Consider the following 12880-nt stretch of genomic DNA (forward strand, 5'->3'; position numbering starts at 1 on the left):
ACAGCTGCTGATGCATTTTGACCACACCGTCTTCTGTTCACCGTTTCACTGGTGTTGTTGTTCTGGGTCTCTTTGCTGCCACTGCCACAGTGGAAGGTGGAACGGTTATTTCGGCGATATTGTTCATGAAAACTGCGATCAAGCAGCTCCTGAGTGTGCCCGGGTGCCGCGCCAGCCATCAATCGCGATACGGCTTCATACAAATAAACTCGCGATTTTGCCGTCTGAAATTGAATTGGGATATTCATTACAATTTTAACTCTTACAGTATCATTTGGTAATTATCAAAAAACTAAATTTGAACAATTTATATCTGTAGATTGAATAGTGAAGTATGTATCATTACATTGAAAAAGAGCAATTACCGGTATGTAATCAATGATGCAATGCAACGAATTCAAATCCGCTTGGAATTGTTCGAGTTGTCTACTTGGCAATGGCTGTGCAGTCAGCACTTGATTGTTGTTATCGTCATCAGCGCAAGCTTTAGAATTTTGTTCCATTTCCCAGCAGCTTGTTCGTGTCTCGAGTAACCAATCGCAAAATAGCAAATGAATGAACTGGAATGAATTGAAGAAACAGTTTGATTATTTATTTGGTGATATTTTTCTTCAACATTAGAAAAAGTAAGCCTGGAATTCTTTTAAAAAAAAAACCATTTCAAATTTTAATATTTGAATTCTTAAGTGTTTGAAAGAATCAAACGCTCGGTCGAAAATTGAATAGTAAAAGTAATATTCTTACCAGAATCATATCGTTTTTGGTTGTTTTGTTGTAAACCAAAGACTCGGCAAACATTTTGCTGGCACAATTACACAAGCTCCAAATCTTCTGTTCGCTTTGTTTTTGTTTCATACTGTGAATTATAGAGAGAGAAAAATGGTCAATGGTTAAAAGAAAGAATTGTTTATTTTTATTCATTTTTAACGATTTTTTTTTTCATTTTCAATTTAAAAACAATTTCTGAAAAGAAAATATTTTGATTTTCAAATTGTTTTTGATTTAAGTAATTTGCAATTCTTCATCTAAATTGTCAAAAGTCGCTAGCAAAAAGAATAATAAATTTTTTTGTTACTTACGCAAGTAATTTCTTGGCGCAGAAAACCGTAACAGCTGTTCGTGCTAATGGGTCTTTCGATTCACGCAATACCTTTGGAACTTTTCTAATTTCGTCAAACATTTTATCAGCTGAAGCGTCGTCACCAAGAAGCCAGCATGCATCAATTGTGAATAAGTTGGCCCACCAAAGTGTCAATGGATCTTCGCAATCTGATGGAAAAATAATAATATTTCAGAATAAATGGAAAATTCAATAATTCTTCAGATAAATTTGCATCAACTTACTTTCTCTAAGAAGTTCAGAATAGTTCAATACGTCTCGAATGACGGTTGCATCGTTGCACTCCATTGCAATACACGACTTGATGTCATTGCTTGATGTATAGCTCACACCAACCAGACATTGGAGGGCACACTTCAGAAGGTGTTCGTTGTAACTCTGCAAAATTGAAGAAATTTTTTTTTTAGTTTTATTCAGAATCAAGAAATTTTCTACTTAATTTCTTCAAATATTTATGGAAAAAATCAAACTCAATATAGCTTTCACTTACTGCAAAAACGGCCGAAAGTGTATCCAGTGGATTGATTTCGCTGGAGAAGAGTGATTCCGATTCCAAGTTGTTTGCAATATTGTCAAAAGAAAATTTGCAAATGTATTTATAGCCGTAGGAATTGTTGAAAATCCAGTTATATTTTGGTGGTAGTCGTTGTCCGCACAACAACGTGGCTTCGTTACGTGCCTTATAGAAATAGTATCGGCTGCACATCCAGCTAAAGAAGTACACGTAATTCTTTCTGCATCTTAATGCGGCCGTTAGATAAACGTCAATCAATGTGAGTGGTGCGATGTTCCGTGCAACTTCAGCCATATTAACCGCATACATGGATAGGATCAATCCGCAGCCATTACCAATATTTTGACTCAGATGAATTTGATTGCATCGATTTAGAATGATGGCAAGTTCTTGTGCCGAGTTCAGAGCGTCTTTTTGGGTTTCGTCCGACCGAATGATGCGTCCAAATTTACGAGATAGCCATTGACCGAAGCGCAGACGATGAACGCAGCATCTCAAAAATTGCCAAATTGTCATCGGAACCAATTCAAACCAAGACTGCGGAAGAGTCACCCCGAACATTTGTAAGCATTTTTCATAGGCGATAAAAGCAGCGCTGGCATTGCCCTGATCGAATTCGGTATCGGCATCGGCCTTTTGTTTGAAGTACTTATCAGCGGTTGGAGACCGAAAATTCATCACTGGATCGCTGTGATAGCACAATTTCACCAAGCAAACGGTCATAAGAATGATATTCAAAATCAGAGCCACAAAAGAGTTGCTGAACTGAGGCCAAATGCTTTGGGAAAAGTTGCCGTCTTCCACATCAGCTTTCAGAATGTCACGTCGAGTAGCGGTGATCGTTCCTTCAAATAGACCAGCGTCACCGGCTGCTTTGTCTGACAACAAGCTGGCCAATGGGTTGAGAGTGATGATGGCAAACATAAATGCGCAAAGTGTGAGCTTTGACATCGATGACATGCCATGCGTTGTGATGTTATCCATGTGATTCTTCTTGCGTTTGGCCGAACGATCGATTTCGGTTGTAATCTCATCGCTACCAAGCGGTGACATCGAACCAGTATCTGATCGGGCTGGTGACAAAGAGGGATTTGATTCGTCGCTCGTTGGTGGAGATTGGTTGCCATAATCCGAACTTGAAGCGATCGATGAATTGGTGTATCGCCGCTTGTTTGGATTGATGGGATTCTGTAATAGCAATGTTTTCAACGAGCTTTCATCGGCGGTAATCGGTCCTTGGGCAAGCAACATTTCACGCATACGTGCATTTTGCAAGCGTAGCTCATAGTTTTCGGTCTCCAAGTCATTGATTTTCTCAATTGATCGCTTCAAAATAGCTGATTTATTGAGTTTCCCACCCTCTCCAACCAACATATTTTTCAACTCAACAATTTTATCGTTGATAGAGGTACGATAACGGCGTTCGATCGCATTGTGTGTAGAACGCTTCACCTCTTTTACTTTCGGTGGTCTTTCTGGTTCTTGTTCCACCATTATCGTTGACACAGGAACTTGTGTCAGTATTGTGCCATTGGTGGCGTTAATCAACTGCACACTTTGCATCGAGTTGCTTGAAACTGGAGTTGCATTTGCATACACCACTGTTGGATTCAATATGATCGATTTGCCATTACTTTCCACCACTTTAGTTGAATTCAATAGCCCACCACTTTGCACCACAATCGGCTGTGTTTCACTTATTTCGGCATACTTTTGTACCGGCTGGAAATCGGTCGTTTCAACACTATTGAAAACCATTTGGATCGGTGTTAAACCACTAATAACTTGTTGCGTCCGAACAGGTGAAGCGGTTGTTACAAATTTATTTGAACCAATTGAATTGTTGGCAATTTGATAGACAACGGTCTCCAGTTGATTTGAAATTTCAGCTGTCGTAATGTGCACTGGTGATGATGAAATTATTTGCGGCAATTGTGCTGCTGTATTGGTGGCAATGCTCGGAATAGCTTGCTGCTGTTGTTGTTGTTGCTGTTGCTGTTGCTGCTGCGAAATTGTCGATTTGCTCTGAATCATAGCTGTCTGTGTATTAAAATCGTTGTAATTAATGCTTGCGTTTGACGATGACAACAACGGATCGTCCAAATTCTTCGGCACAAAATCGTTAATTGTTGAATTGCTACTGTCCGCCGTATTCAAATCATTCAAAAATGAATTGATATTCACATCGCTGTCGTCAAAATCAAACTTGTTTATGATTTCGTTGAAAATATCTGCGCAAAATAAAAATCCATCGAAAATTAAAAACATTTAAATTGTTTGATAAATATTAAAAAAAGAATAAATAAATTACCGTGTGGCAGTATATCGTCCTGTGTATCTAATCCCGTAACAATATCGTCGTCTTTGACAAACTCAAGTAGTGAGTTGTCTGAAACCATCACCTCGTCTGGCTCCATTCCCGTCGCATGCACCCATTTAACTGAGTCCATTGTATCGAACCACTTTTAAATCGCGCGTTTTGAAAAACGCGTGATTTTTGCTGTGTCGTTTATTCGGCCCACCGACGATTACGATTTCTCTGTGTATTAAATCACTGCACCCGTGTTCTCTCTCAATTTCTCTGTATTATCGAATTCCCTTTTCAACCGTAGTTCGCACACAATTTTAGTTCCCGGTTTTTTTCTAAATTTAAAATAAACACAAACTCCCAACAATAGTCAACACAGAGAGTATCGCACAGTAACGTCTGTTCAAGTCCAATATTTGTATCTGAATAACAACAACAACATACACTGAGTCATCGTCCAATCAAAACAAATGGCATGTTGTATCGTACGATTGTGACGTCACACCACATCGGACGATGTGTTATTGCCGTAAACGTCAAATTGAACATAGAACCAAAACAAATGTACTTGACGGCGAACTTTTTCATTCACTTTCACTACGGAATTTTTAACTATTCCAACCAAATTCTTTCACATCTAGTTTCAACTAGTGCTTATATTCAGCACTTGGAATTTTTAGCTTCAATCGAATTTTATGTTATATTTTCAGCAATTTTTTTTTCTACACTTCATTGATGTCTTTCAAACTGTATGTGATGAAATGTTACTGTAATCTGCCGTTGTCAAAGTCAAATACATTCACGCATGTGTCGTGTTCACTCACGCAAACCATTCTAGTACTGTACAATAGCGGCTCTACTGCTTTGTTCCGATTATAGCTGAATCGAAAATATGGAAAATATGCGAAGCACTTTTTTTCGTTTTGCCTCTGCCTTCTGTTCTCCGTTTGCCACTCAGGAAAAAATATGATTGACTTGATAATTTTCGTTCTATTTGATGCACTTGGCTGTTGAAACTGTTGAAGCTTTGCATCTTGATTGCAAGATATAGGAAGAAAATTTCCAGGTCACGATTTGCTGTTGGCTAAATAACAGAAAACAGCGAAGAATAAAAACAAAACAAAACTCGAAAGCGATTGAATTGTCGCGAGCGAATAAAATTTGCAATGTAGATTTGTGTGTCATCGTGTTCCTTTTGGCATTCAGTACATTTCTTCAAGCGATACTCGCTTGTTGCCTCCGTCCTTGTCGTCGTCGCATCTGTAATTGTGCGAGAGAATAATGTTGTGATAGGCGCTATGGCTGCTTGTCTCTGTGTTTTATTGTCATGAATGAATGAGAGACGATTAGGGAGAATTGGATTGGATGGTAAATATGTGAACACAGCACCGATACATGCTAGCTAGCTGGTGGGTTCAAGAGAAAGAGTGAGCGAGAAATGAAGATGAAAAAAATTGCGTACGCACTGGAAGGTTGTGCAATTTTCATCGAAAATTGATTTCATGCGCTTCAACACACTTTTTCGCATCCACCACCAAATCTCGATGTGGATAGTTTCAACAGTTTCGAGTAAACAGTCGTTGTTGAGAGTTGGCCAGTTGATCATAGTAGCATCACATCCATCAATTGTTGAACTCATTCTTTGCGAACCGTTTTGCGTTGAGTCTTTATCATAGTTTATAATATATATAATTGGAAAAACATTTTTGCCGAAATTGTTTTTTTCTCCTGCTGCGTTCAGTGCATCGGAAAATTTCCAAAGTGTTCAATCGACAAAAAGAACGAAACCATATTGTGTGCTCTTATTGTACTGTAAGCAGCGAACAAAAAGCCAATTTCAAAAGTAAAATCAAATATGGATCCACAAACATCGAGTCAACAGTCATATCAACAGGGTAGCGAAGAGTCATCGTGTGACGATATGGCTGAAATTGAACGCCGAAAGCTCTACTTTTTAGAGCGAATCGTCAAGGAGCAGGAGAAGACCAACACTCGTTTGCATTCGATCATTGAAGGTCAAAAACAAGAATTTAGAAATCATGACCGTATGATTGACCTATTGTATCGCATTGCATTCAACAAATAAATCCATTTTCAACAACAAATGAATGCATTTGCCACCATAATAAAACAGCAACAACAGAAAAAAAAGGTAAAAAAAATAAAAACTACCCGTCTGTTTGGATAAAGTTTTAATTGCGATGTTACCAAAACGTAACTGCAATTTAGTGTACAATCATCATGGATGCATTGTTCACTTGCAGAATCAGAAATACTTAGTCTTTCAACTATAACAACTACAACAACAACAACATCAAACAAAATCATTGCTGCTCTGTTTTCTGTGTACTATTACTGTGCTTCGTAATAATTGATGTTCGCTGTGTTGTTCATCCCGCAAACCACAACAAAAAGAAAGGAAAAAAAAATAGAAAAAAAGTATAGCAAAAAAAATGTCCATCCTATTCGAGCTGTCTACAAAGCTAAAATCTACCGTCGCTCACGCTTCAACAGTTCATCACGCACAACAACAACAACCACAACAACCATAGACTATACAAAGTAGAATAGAATATGAAAAAAAGTGTCTCAATTGCGTATCGCAACCACCGATATATATATATTAGTGTGAAGTTGCCGGAGCAACCAACCAGAGAAGAAAGAGTAAGGAAAAGAGAAATACTGAATGAAATTCAAACGTGAAATTTTCTTAATAGAGCTAAACAATCATCACCACAGCGCACACATTGTAGGCTGATTTTGATAAAGGACCGAATTACAAATTTTCCGTTGACCCGATAAAATATACATTCTGCGGAACGATAACAACATTGACAACAATGAATAAGGACTCGGCATGTATTTAAACATTGCAGTGACTTTCGGAAATATCGGGGAAAAAAGAGCAGAGGAAAAGAAGAAAGAACTCGAACTCTCTTTTTTTTACTGGTTCTAACTCTCACTCTTTTGGTCTGTTCACTCAACAAGCAGTGTCACGTCGCACAACAATGGCTCTTTGGCATGTTTTATATTGGAAATTTGATTAAGGTCTGCACTCCTCACTCACTTTCTCTCTCACACACTATCTATCTGTTTATCTGTTATCGGCAGTCATTCAGTGTGTTGTTTTGTGGTCGCTTGGTTGAAAAATGAGATGAAAATACCATAAAATTGAAATGTGTCGGTTGTTACACGCTGCAAATCTATTATCATTATATATTGTTAACAAATTTTCTCTATCTCTCTCTCTCTCTCTCTCTCTCTCGTTCTGAGTGTGTAACTGAATAATCGATTTTAATGTGACAACCTCCGCTAGAATATCAAGTTCAAAAACAATGACAGGCACACAAATACATCCACAACAAAACAAAACAAAAAACAAAGCCAACTTGTACGTGCACATTATTACGAAGAAGCTGAAAAGTGAATATGTGTCTCTCATGTATTTTCTATAGAGTCTATACGTTATACAGCAACCCAATGGAATAAGAGATTCGATTTATATACTCAATAACTGTTATAAACTGTACCATTTATCTGATATTGAAAACATATGCGATAACTGTTATTATATTGTGTCTCATTGAATTGATGGACGAACGAACGAACGAACGAACACACACACAACTAATTTGAAAGTCTGATTTATGCATTTTAATTCGATTGAAATTCAATGGTATTGGAATATTTTGTTTCAATTTTCCAAGTAATTAGTTAAATATCCATTGAATCGGATGGCTATAAACATTATTTATTGACACATATAGAATTTAGTTTAAGAAAATTACATTTAAAAAAGAAATTGACGCCGAATGAAATGTTTATTTTTTTTTCAAAATTACTCTTCAGTCATACGGCACAGTAGATATAGTAAATCAACGAGTGTAAAATGCACCAGCCAATCAATTCGGTATTTTCATCAAATTGACCAACATTCTTTTAACTTCCTGTTTACTCTTACAATTTCTAAAGGATTTCCAACCCGAATGTCCTTTTGCAAACATCCTTGACTAGAGCTATGGATTTTTTTTATACACAAACCGTTTTTTTTCTCCTGCATAATATTTCCTTTTCAAGTTTTACATTTTGCATAGGTATCTGAGCTAAGAGGAAAAACACGGGTAACCTCGTTTTTAGAAAAGAAAAAAAGTAGGACACAGGGCTAAGAAATGATAATGATTAAGTATCATTGATGTGTTTGCACTTTATTGTGATAGTCTATTCAAATATTCAACTAACTCTCGTTGTACGTTAGAGAAAAGAAAAAAAAAATCCAGTAAAAAAAAGTCTACAAATGAAAATTGATCAAGATAAAAAATAAATATAAAGAAAAATAATTCTATTCTGAATGCTAAGTTTGAATGTTACCATATGGATTATTGCAAAGAGAATTCACACAAATGATTTTCCAAATGCAACATTCTAAATCATTCACGCACAAAACCTAAATCAAAACTATAAACTTAACAAATTCCATATCTTGGTGAATTGACTCATCGTTGCTCATGCGAGTTTTCAACACATTTCAATCATTTTCACACAAAAAAATAAGACATTTTCTACCTAAATCTTTGAAACTAAATCAAATCTATTTTTCGAGAAAAAATGCTTCAACGCATGATTTTATAAAATGAATAAGAAGAAGAAGAAAAAAAAACCAAAATATATTATATAACGAAAATTTGAATGAATTTTAATAAATCTCACGAAGAAACTTCCGAGAATACCCACATATACCTATACAAACCCATACACACACAATACCTGTATTTTATCTGTGAATTTAAATAAAAAGATCATTTAAACTCTAGCACAATGTTTGTTTCTTTTGAAAATGAAGAACACTTCTACCCTTTAGGTTAAGTGTAATAATATGTAAATTTGTTTTTTTGCTGGATGAAAAGACTATGTGCTTCATCATTTGAATACGATTATTGTCCGATATATTCGTTCACTTGTACAGCACACTACCATACTGTCATCGTAACTCGTGTGTTCGCAGAAGGGAATTGAAGCTGCAAAGAGGTAATTTTTTATTCATAACGCACCTTGCATTGAACGATGATTAACAATCAATAGTCTCGAATTGCGGCTTGCAATTGCGGTTTTACGTGACCTAAATTATTATTATTATTCAAACTTTCTGTTTTTCTTTGCCTGAATAATCCGAATCATTGCTTTGGAATAGAATTTTTCATCGACTTCCCTTTTTATTGGATGCTGCAGTTGGCTTCAGATTAACGGTAAGAGACAGCTCGGATTAGATGAAAGTAGAAAATTAATATTCTATTACACGAATACCCTTTTGCTTATTTTACTTTCATCCAATTTTAGTTTGTTTTTTTTTCAACACATTTTCAATTCGGGTGCACTCAATCCGAACGATATAATAAATAACTTGACGTTGTCGCAACACACAACAAACGATGATAACAAAAGAAAGTTAACAAATTTTAACTGAATTTTACCATGATTCATGGCCCATGAGCTTCTTTCTTGGGAAATGCATTGAAACGTTAAAAATCGATTAAAATGTATTGAAACACTGAAAGTTGAGCTTATTTTGTATTGATTTTTAGTTTATTCTTTCAATTATATCTGTAGTGTACAAAATATATGCATAAAAATTAACAAAAACAAAATGGGTAATCTAAAAGATATATTTTATCAACATGTTGAATTGGTAATTCAGGAGGTAAATTGATTTGACGTAGTTTCGGTTTCAATTTATGCATAACAATTCAAAACTAAAAATTTATACGTGTTGAATGTCCGTATCAGGATGAGGAAGAATTTTGATTTCATTTTCAACGACAATTTGAATTCCATTCATTTTTGTCGTTTCACAGTGTTACCATTGTTAGTATGAAAAAATACCGCTAAACTAGAGCTTATAGGCAAATTTAATAAGCAAAAAAATCTAGATCGCAGAGCTTCACTTCGCTTAAACATTAAGAATATACAAACAAATTAAAGTCGAGAATATATATAAAAAATAAAACCCGTAATTAAATAATAATTGTAGGAGATTCATATCAAATATAAAGCTACCATAAATTGATTCCTATCGTCTTCAGCTGTACCGAACTGATGGTTCATCATCCATCTCGAAGTCAGTTAGAAGGTGCTTACTTTGTTCTTGATATCTCTGATAAGCATATTGCCGACGAAGTTTTCTCACTTTCATAATTACAATTGTCACAACTGTCAAAAGTACGAATAATACGCCCCATGTGGCCAGTGATGAGCTCTCGTCTGAAAAGAATTGGATGGATTTGAGTAAGTTTTGCTTGTAGTAAGTTTCTACAAACACCAACACAAGCAAAAAACACAACGTTAAGGGAAAAGTCTAGGGAAAAGTACTGTTTTTGTACAAATATTGTGAACAGTCTTGCATTCGCTTATAGGGTTAATTAAATCGCATCAAAACAATGGTGAACGGTTTATTGTGAGAGTTTTTGTTTATCTTATGATCTAAAAAAGCATGCAGTTTCATTGAAATATCTTTGTACTTAAAAAGCATTGAAATGCGAAAACACATAAAAAGCGAGCAAGTTAAAACGACAATAAGAATCTCATCTTTATTATTCATGCAATTTTGAGTAAATAAACGGTAGTGTTAGTCATTTGAAGCAATATGATTGAAACACATGCAGAAGGTCATTACAGTAATGCGCTTTTATTTAATTCATTTGATCACGAATGACGGCGCTTACCTTTCTGAGTGGCTCTAACGGGTTTACGGGCAAACAGATCGTCGTACATATCGAGTTTTTTCGCTCCATCCGTTTGGTGACATTGAATATTTAGAATGTAACAGAATAAGTTGTACAAATCAATCATATTGACAGATTTGAGTGTTTTGCCTTTGGCAAATAGTGGTCCTTTGGCCATAAAAATTGCATGCATATTTGGATCTTGATTGTCATACCCATGAACACCGTATTTGGTCTTGTTGGTTACTGAGAACAAAAGCCAAAATGATCAAAAAGTTCACCGTGGATTTAGATTGATTTCACTTACTCGAAATATTGTATTTTCTTTCATAAATTAGCGCATTTCCCCATAAATCCTGGAACCCGTATCCACTGTTGGCTACAGCAAGTATCGGTCCCATGCGTCGAGTATTATTTACATGCCATCGCACTGGAATATTCTTCTGATTGAAGACTTTAAAGTGGCCGTTCTGCTCGGCAGCCTTGGTTAACTTGGCAAAAATATCATCCTCTTTGGCTGAAATCAAAATGTAGAATTCATTTGAATGTGGAATTGTAATTCGTTGGAATTAGTATTCTTATTTTTTTCAATGGTTTATCTCCTTAAAGAAGAGAAATCAAATAAATTCGATGGAATCAGATTCAAAGTCAAATTAACAACAATTTTAGATATCAACGATTATTCCACCTAATTAGGAATTTCCATTTAGTTTTACTTTTAAAGTTCCTGTACATTTTCACTCACTTTTATCCTTTGGTACAATTTGTAGCACTGGCGATGTTCCGAATATTTCACAATTGTCGTTAGCTAAAGTCTCATTCAAATAAATGAAATTCGGTGGAGCTACGCCAATCATTCCGTGATCAGACACGTGAACTACGTTGACACGTTTGTCCAAGCCCGTTGCAGTCAACTTGTCTTGAATATATTGCGTGAGGTTATCTAGTCTCGCCACCATATTCGTTATCTGATTTTAAGAATCAAACAATGAAAATATGCAAAATGAAATGAAACAGTGTTTTAATTGTCATTGAAGTGAACATCGAGTGTTGATAGTGTCCTTGACATGGAGTGTGATTATCTCAAGATCTGATAAGAAAACTTACGTATGTGTCAATTCCTCACAACAACGTGACATTTAAAAATTAAAATAATTAAAAAAAAAAACGTTCGAACTTACCTCAGGTGAGTCGGGCCCGTAAATGTGCCCATGCGAGTCAGGCTCTTCAATGTACAACATAACGAGATTCGCTGGTGTTTTCTTGTCGTTAAACCATGACAAGGCGATGTCAACTCTATCCTCCCACTTCATTTCTTCATTGAATCCCACAGTGAACGTACAATTTATACCATCGTATTCGAAGTTACTACCAGTCCACATCATGCAGCCGGAATGTTTGCCAGATTTTTCATTTGCCGTCTAAAAGTACGACGCAAATATTTGCAAAAATGGAAAATGAATTAGAAATGGTCGTTTAAAATGGCATAAATTGAGTGGAATTACCCAAAGTGGAATCGTTTTATTGCTATAATGAAATAAATCATAGCCGTAGAACAATTTTCCTTGCTCTGAATCATATACTTCGTTTGCTAACACACCGTGCGTCTCTGCATACAGGCCCTATGTCGGAGTTGAATGGAAAAAAGTTGTTAAAGAGATGAAATTTCCTCTATGGCCTCATTTTCGAATTTATCGTGCGGTTCCAAATCGAAAAACAGTAATATTTTTCAATAGTAACAGCTAACAATTCTGAGTACTTACCGTTGCGATGGTAAAATGATTGACAAATGTCTTCGTGGGAAAAACGTTAAACATGAATTGTGCCGAAGTGCCCTCTTTCCGAAATCTATTTAGATGTGGTGTAACTCCACGATTTAAATATTCCGGGCGAAAGGCATCATAGGAAATCACTAAAAGTGCGGGTTCGCTTTTCGATGGTATCGTTCCGCAAATTCTAAGCGAAATATTGAGAAATAAAAATAAAACTGAAGCTATCAATCGAATCATCCTGCATCCAACTGCTGCCTTCGAGTGCTGTCGACAAAATGACTCAAAAATCGGGAAGAAACTGTATCTAAAGCTACTGATATCATAAACCGATTGCCTGCATGCGCCTCATAAATTCACCGTTTTCGTTTCCGTACAGACTTTGGATCGCCTTATGAAATCTTCAAAAGTGGCACGCGATTTGCAACACGCTGAGCATATACAGCTACTTAC

At 36.0% G+C, this 12880-nt stretch overlaps 2 protein-coding genes across 2 annotated transcripts in view; both read right to left on the reverse strand.

Moving 5' to 3' along the window:
* Positions 1–5275, reverse strand: part of LOC129566446 (sterol regulatory element-binding protein 2-like) — a 5385-nt gene extending 110 nt beyond the window's left edge. The window contains exons 1-7 of the mRNA XM_055442388.1: positions 3946–5275; positions 1611–3865; positions 1345–1498; positions 1080–1269; positions 745–856; positions 366–560; positions 1–224 (exon numbers count right to left, since the gene is read on the reverse strand). The exon at positions 1–224 is cut by the window's left edge and continues 110 nt beyond it. Coding sequence (XP_055298363.1) covers positions 1–224; positions 366–560; positions 745–856; positions 1080–1269; positions 1345–1498; positions 1611–3865; positions 3946–4084 — 3269 coding nt within the window. The 5' untranslated portion in view covers positions 4085–5275. The remainder of the gene's footprint in view (positions 225–365; positions 561–744; positions 857–1079; positions 1270–1344; positions 1499–1610; positions 3866–3945) is intronic.
* A 4219-nt stretch (positions 5276–9494) lies between these two features.
* LOC129565936 (bis(5'-adenosyl)-triphosphatase enpp4-like) lies at positions 9495–12880 on the reverse strand. Its single transcript, XM_055441321.1, has 7 exons — positions 12422–12880; positions 12164–12280; positions 11840–12079; positions 11404–11626; positions 10966–11175; positions 10659–10904; positions 9495–10197 (listed from the first exon to the last, which is right to left on the reverse strand). Exons 1-7 carry the CDS (start codon positions 12665–12667, stop codon positions 10016–10018), a joined length of 1464 nt encoding a protein of 487 aa, XP_055297296.1. The 5' UTR covers positions 12668–12880; the 3' UTR covers positions 9495–10015.

The sequence above is a fragment of the Sitodiplosis mosellana genome, unplaced genomic scaffold, assembly GCF_009176505.1.
Source record: "Sitodiplosis mosellana isolate CC-2019 unplaced genomic scaffold, AAFC_SMos_1.0 Smas_scaffold_3, whole genome shotgun sequence".
In the NCBI taxonomy this organism is placed as follows: Eukaryota; Metazoa; Arthropoda; class Insecta; order Diptera; family Cecidomyiidae; genus Sitodiplosis; species Sitodiplosis mosellana.

Excerpts from the sequence above, each read along its gene's own strand:
- LOC129565936 (XM_055441321.1), bottom strand. The coding sequence starts at position 12,667 with ATGATTCGATTGATAGCTTCAGTTTTATTTTTATTTCTCAATATTTCG. Across the intron at positions 11,176-11,403 it reads AATTGTACCAAAGGATAAAA|CCAAAGAGGATGATATTTTT; the intron begins GTGAGTGAAAAT and ends TTTTGATTTCAG. Across the intron at positions 10,198-10,658 it reads CGTTAGAGCCACTCAGAAAG|ACGAGAGCTCATCACTGGCC; the intron begins GTAAGCGCCGTC and ends AATTCTTTTCAG.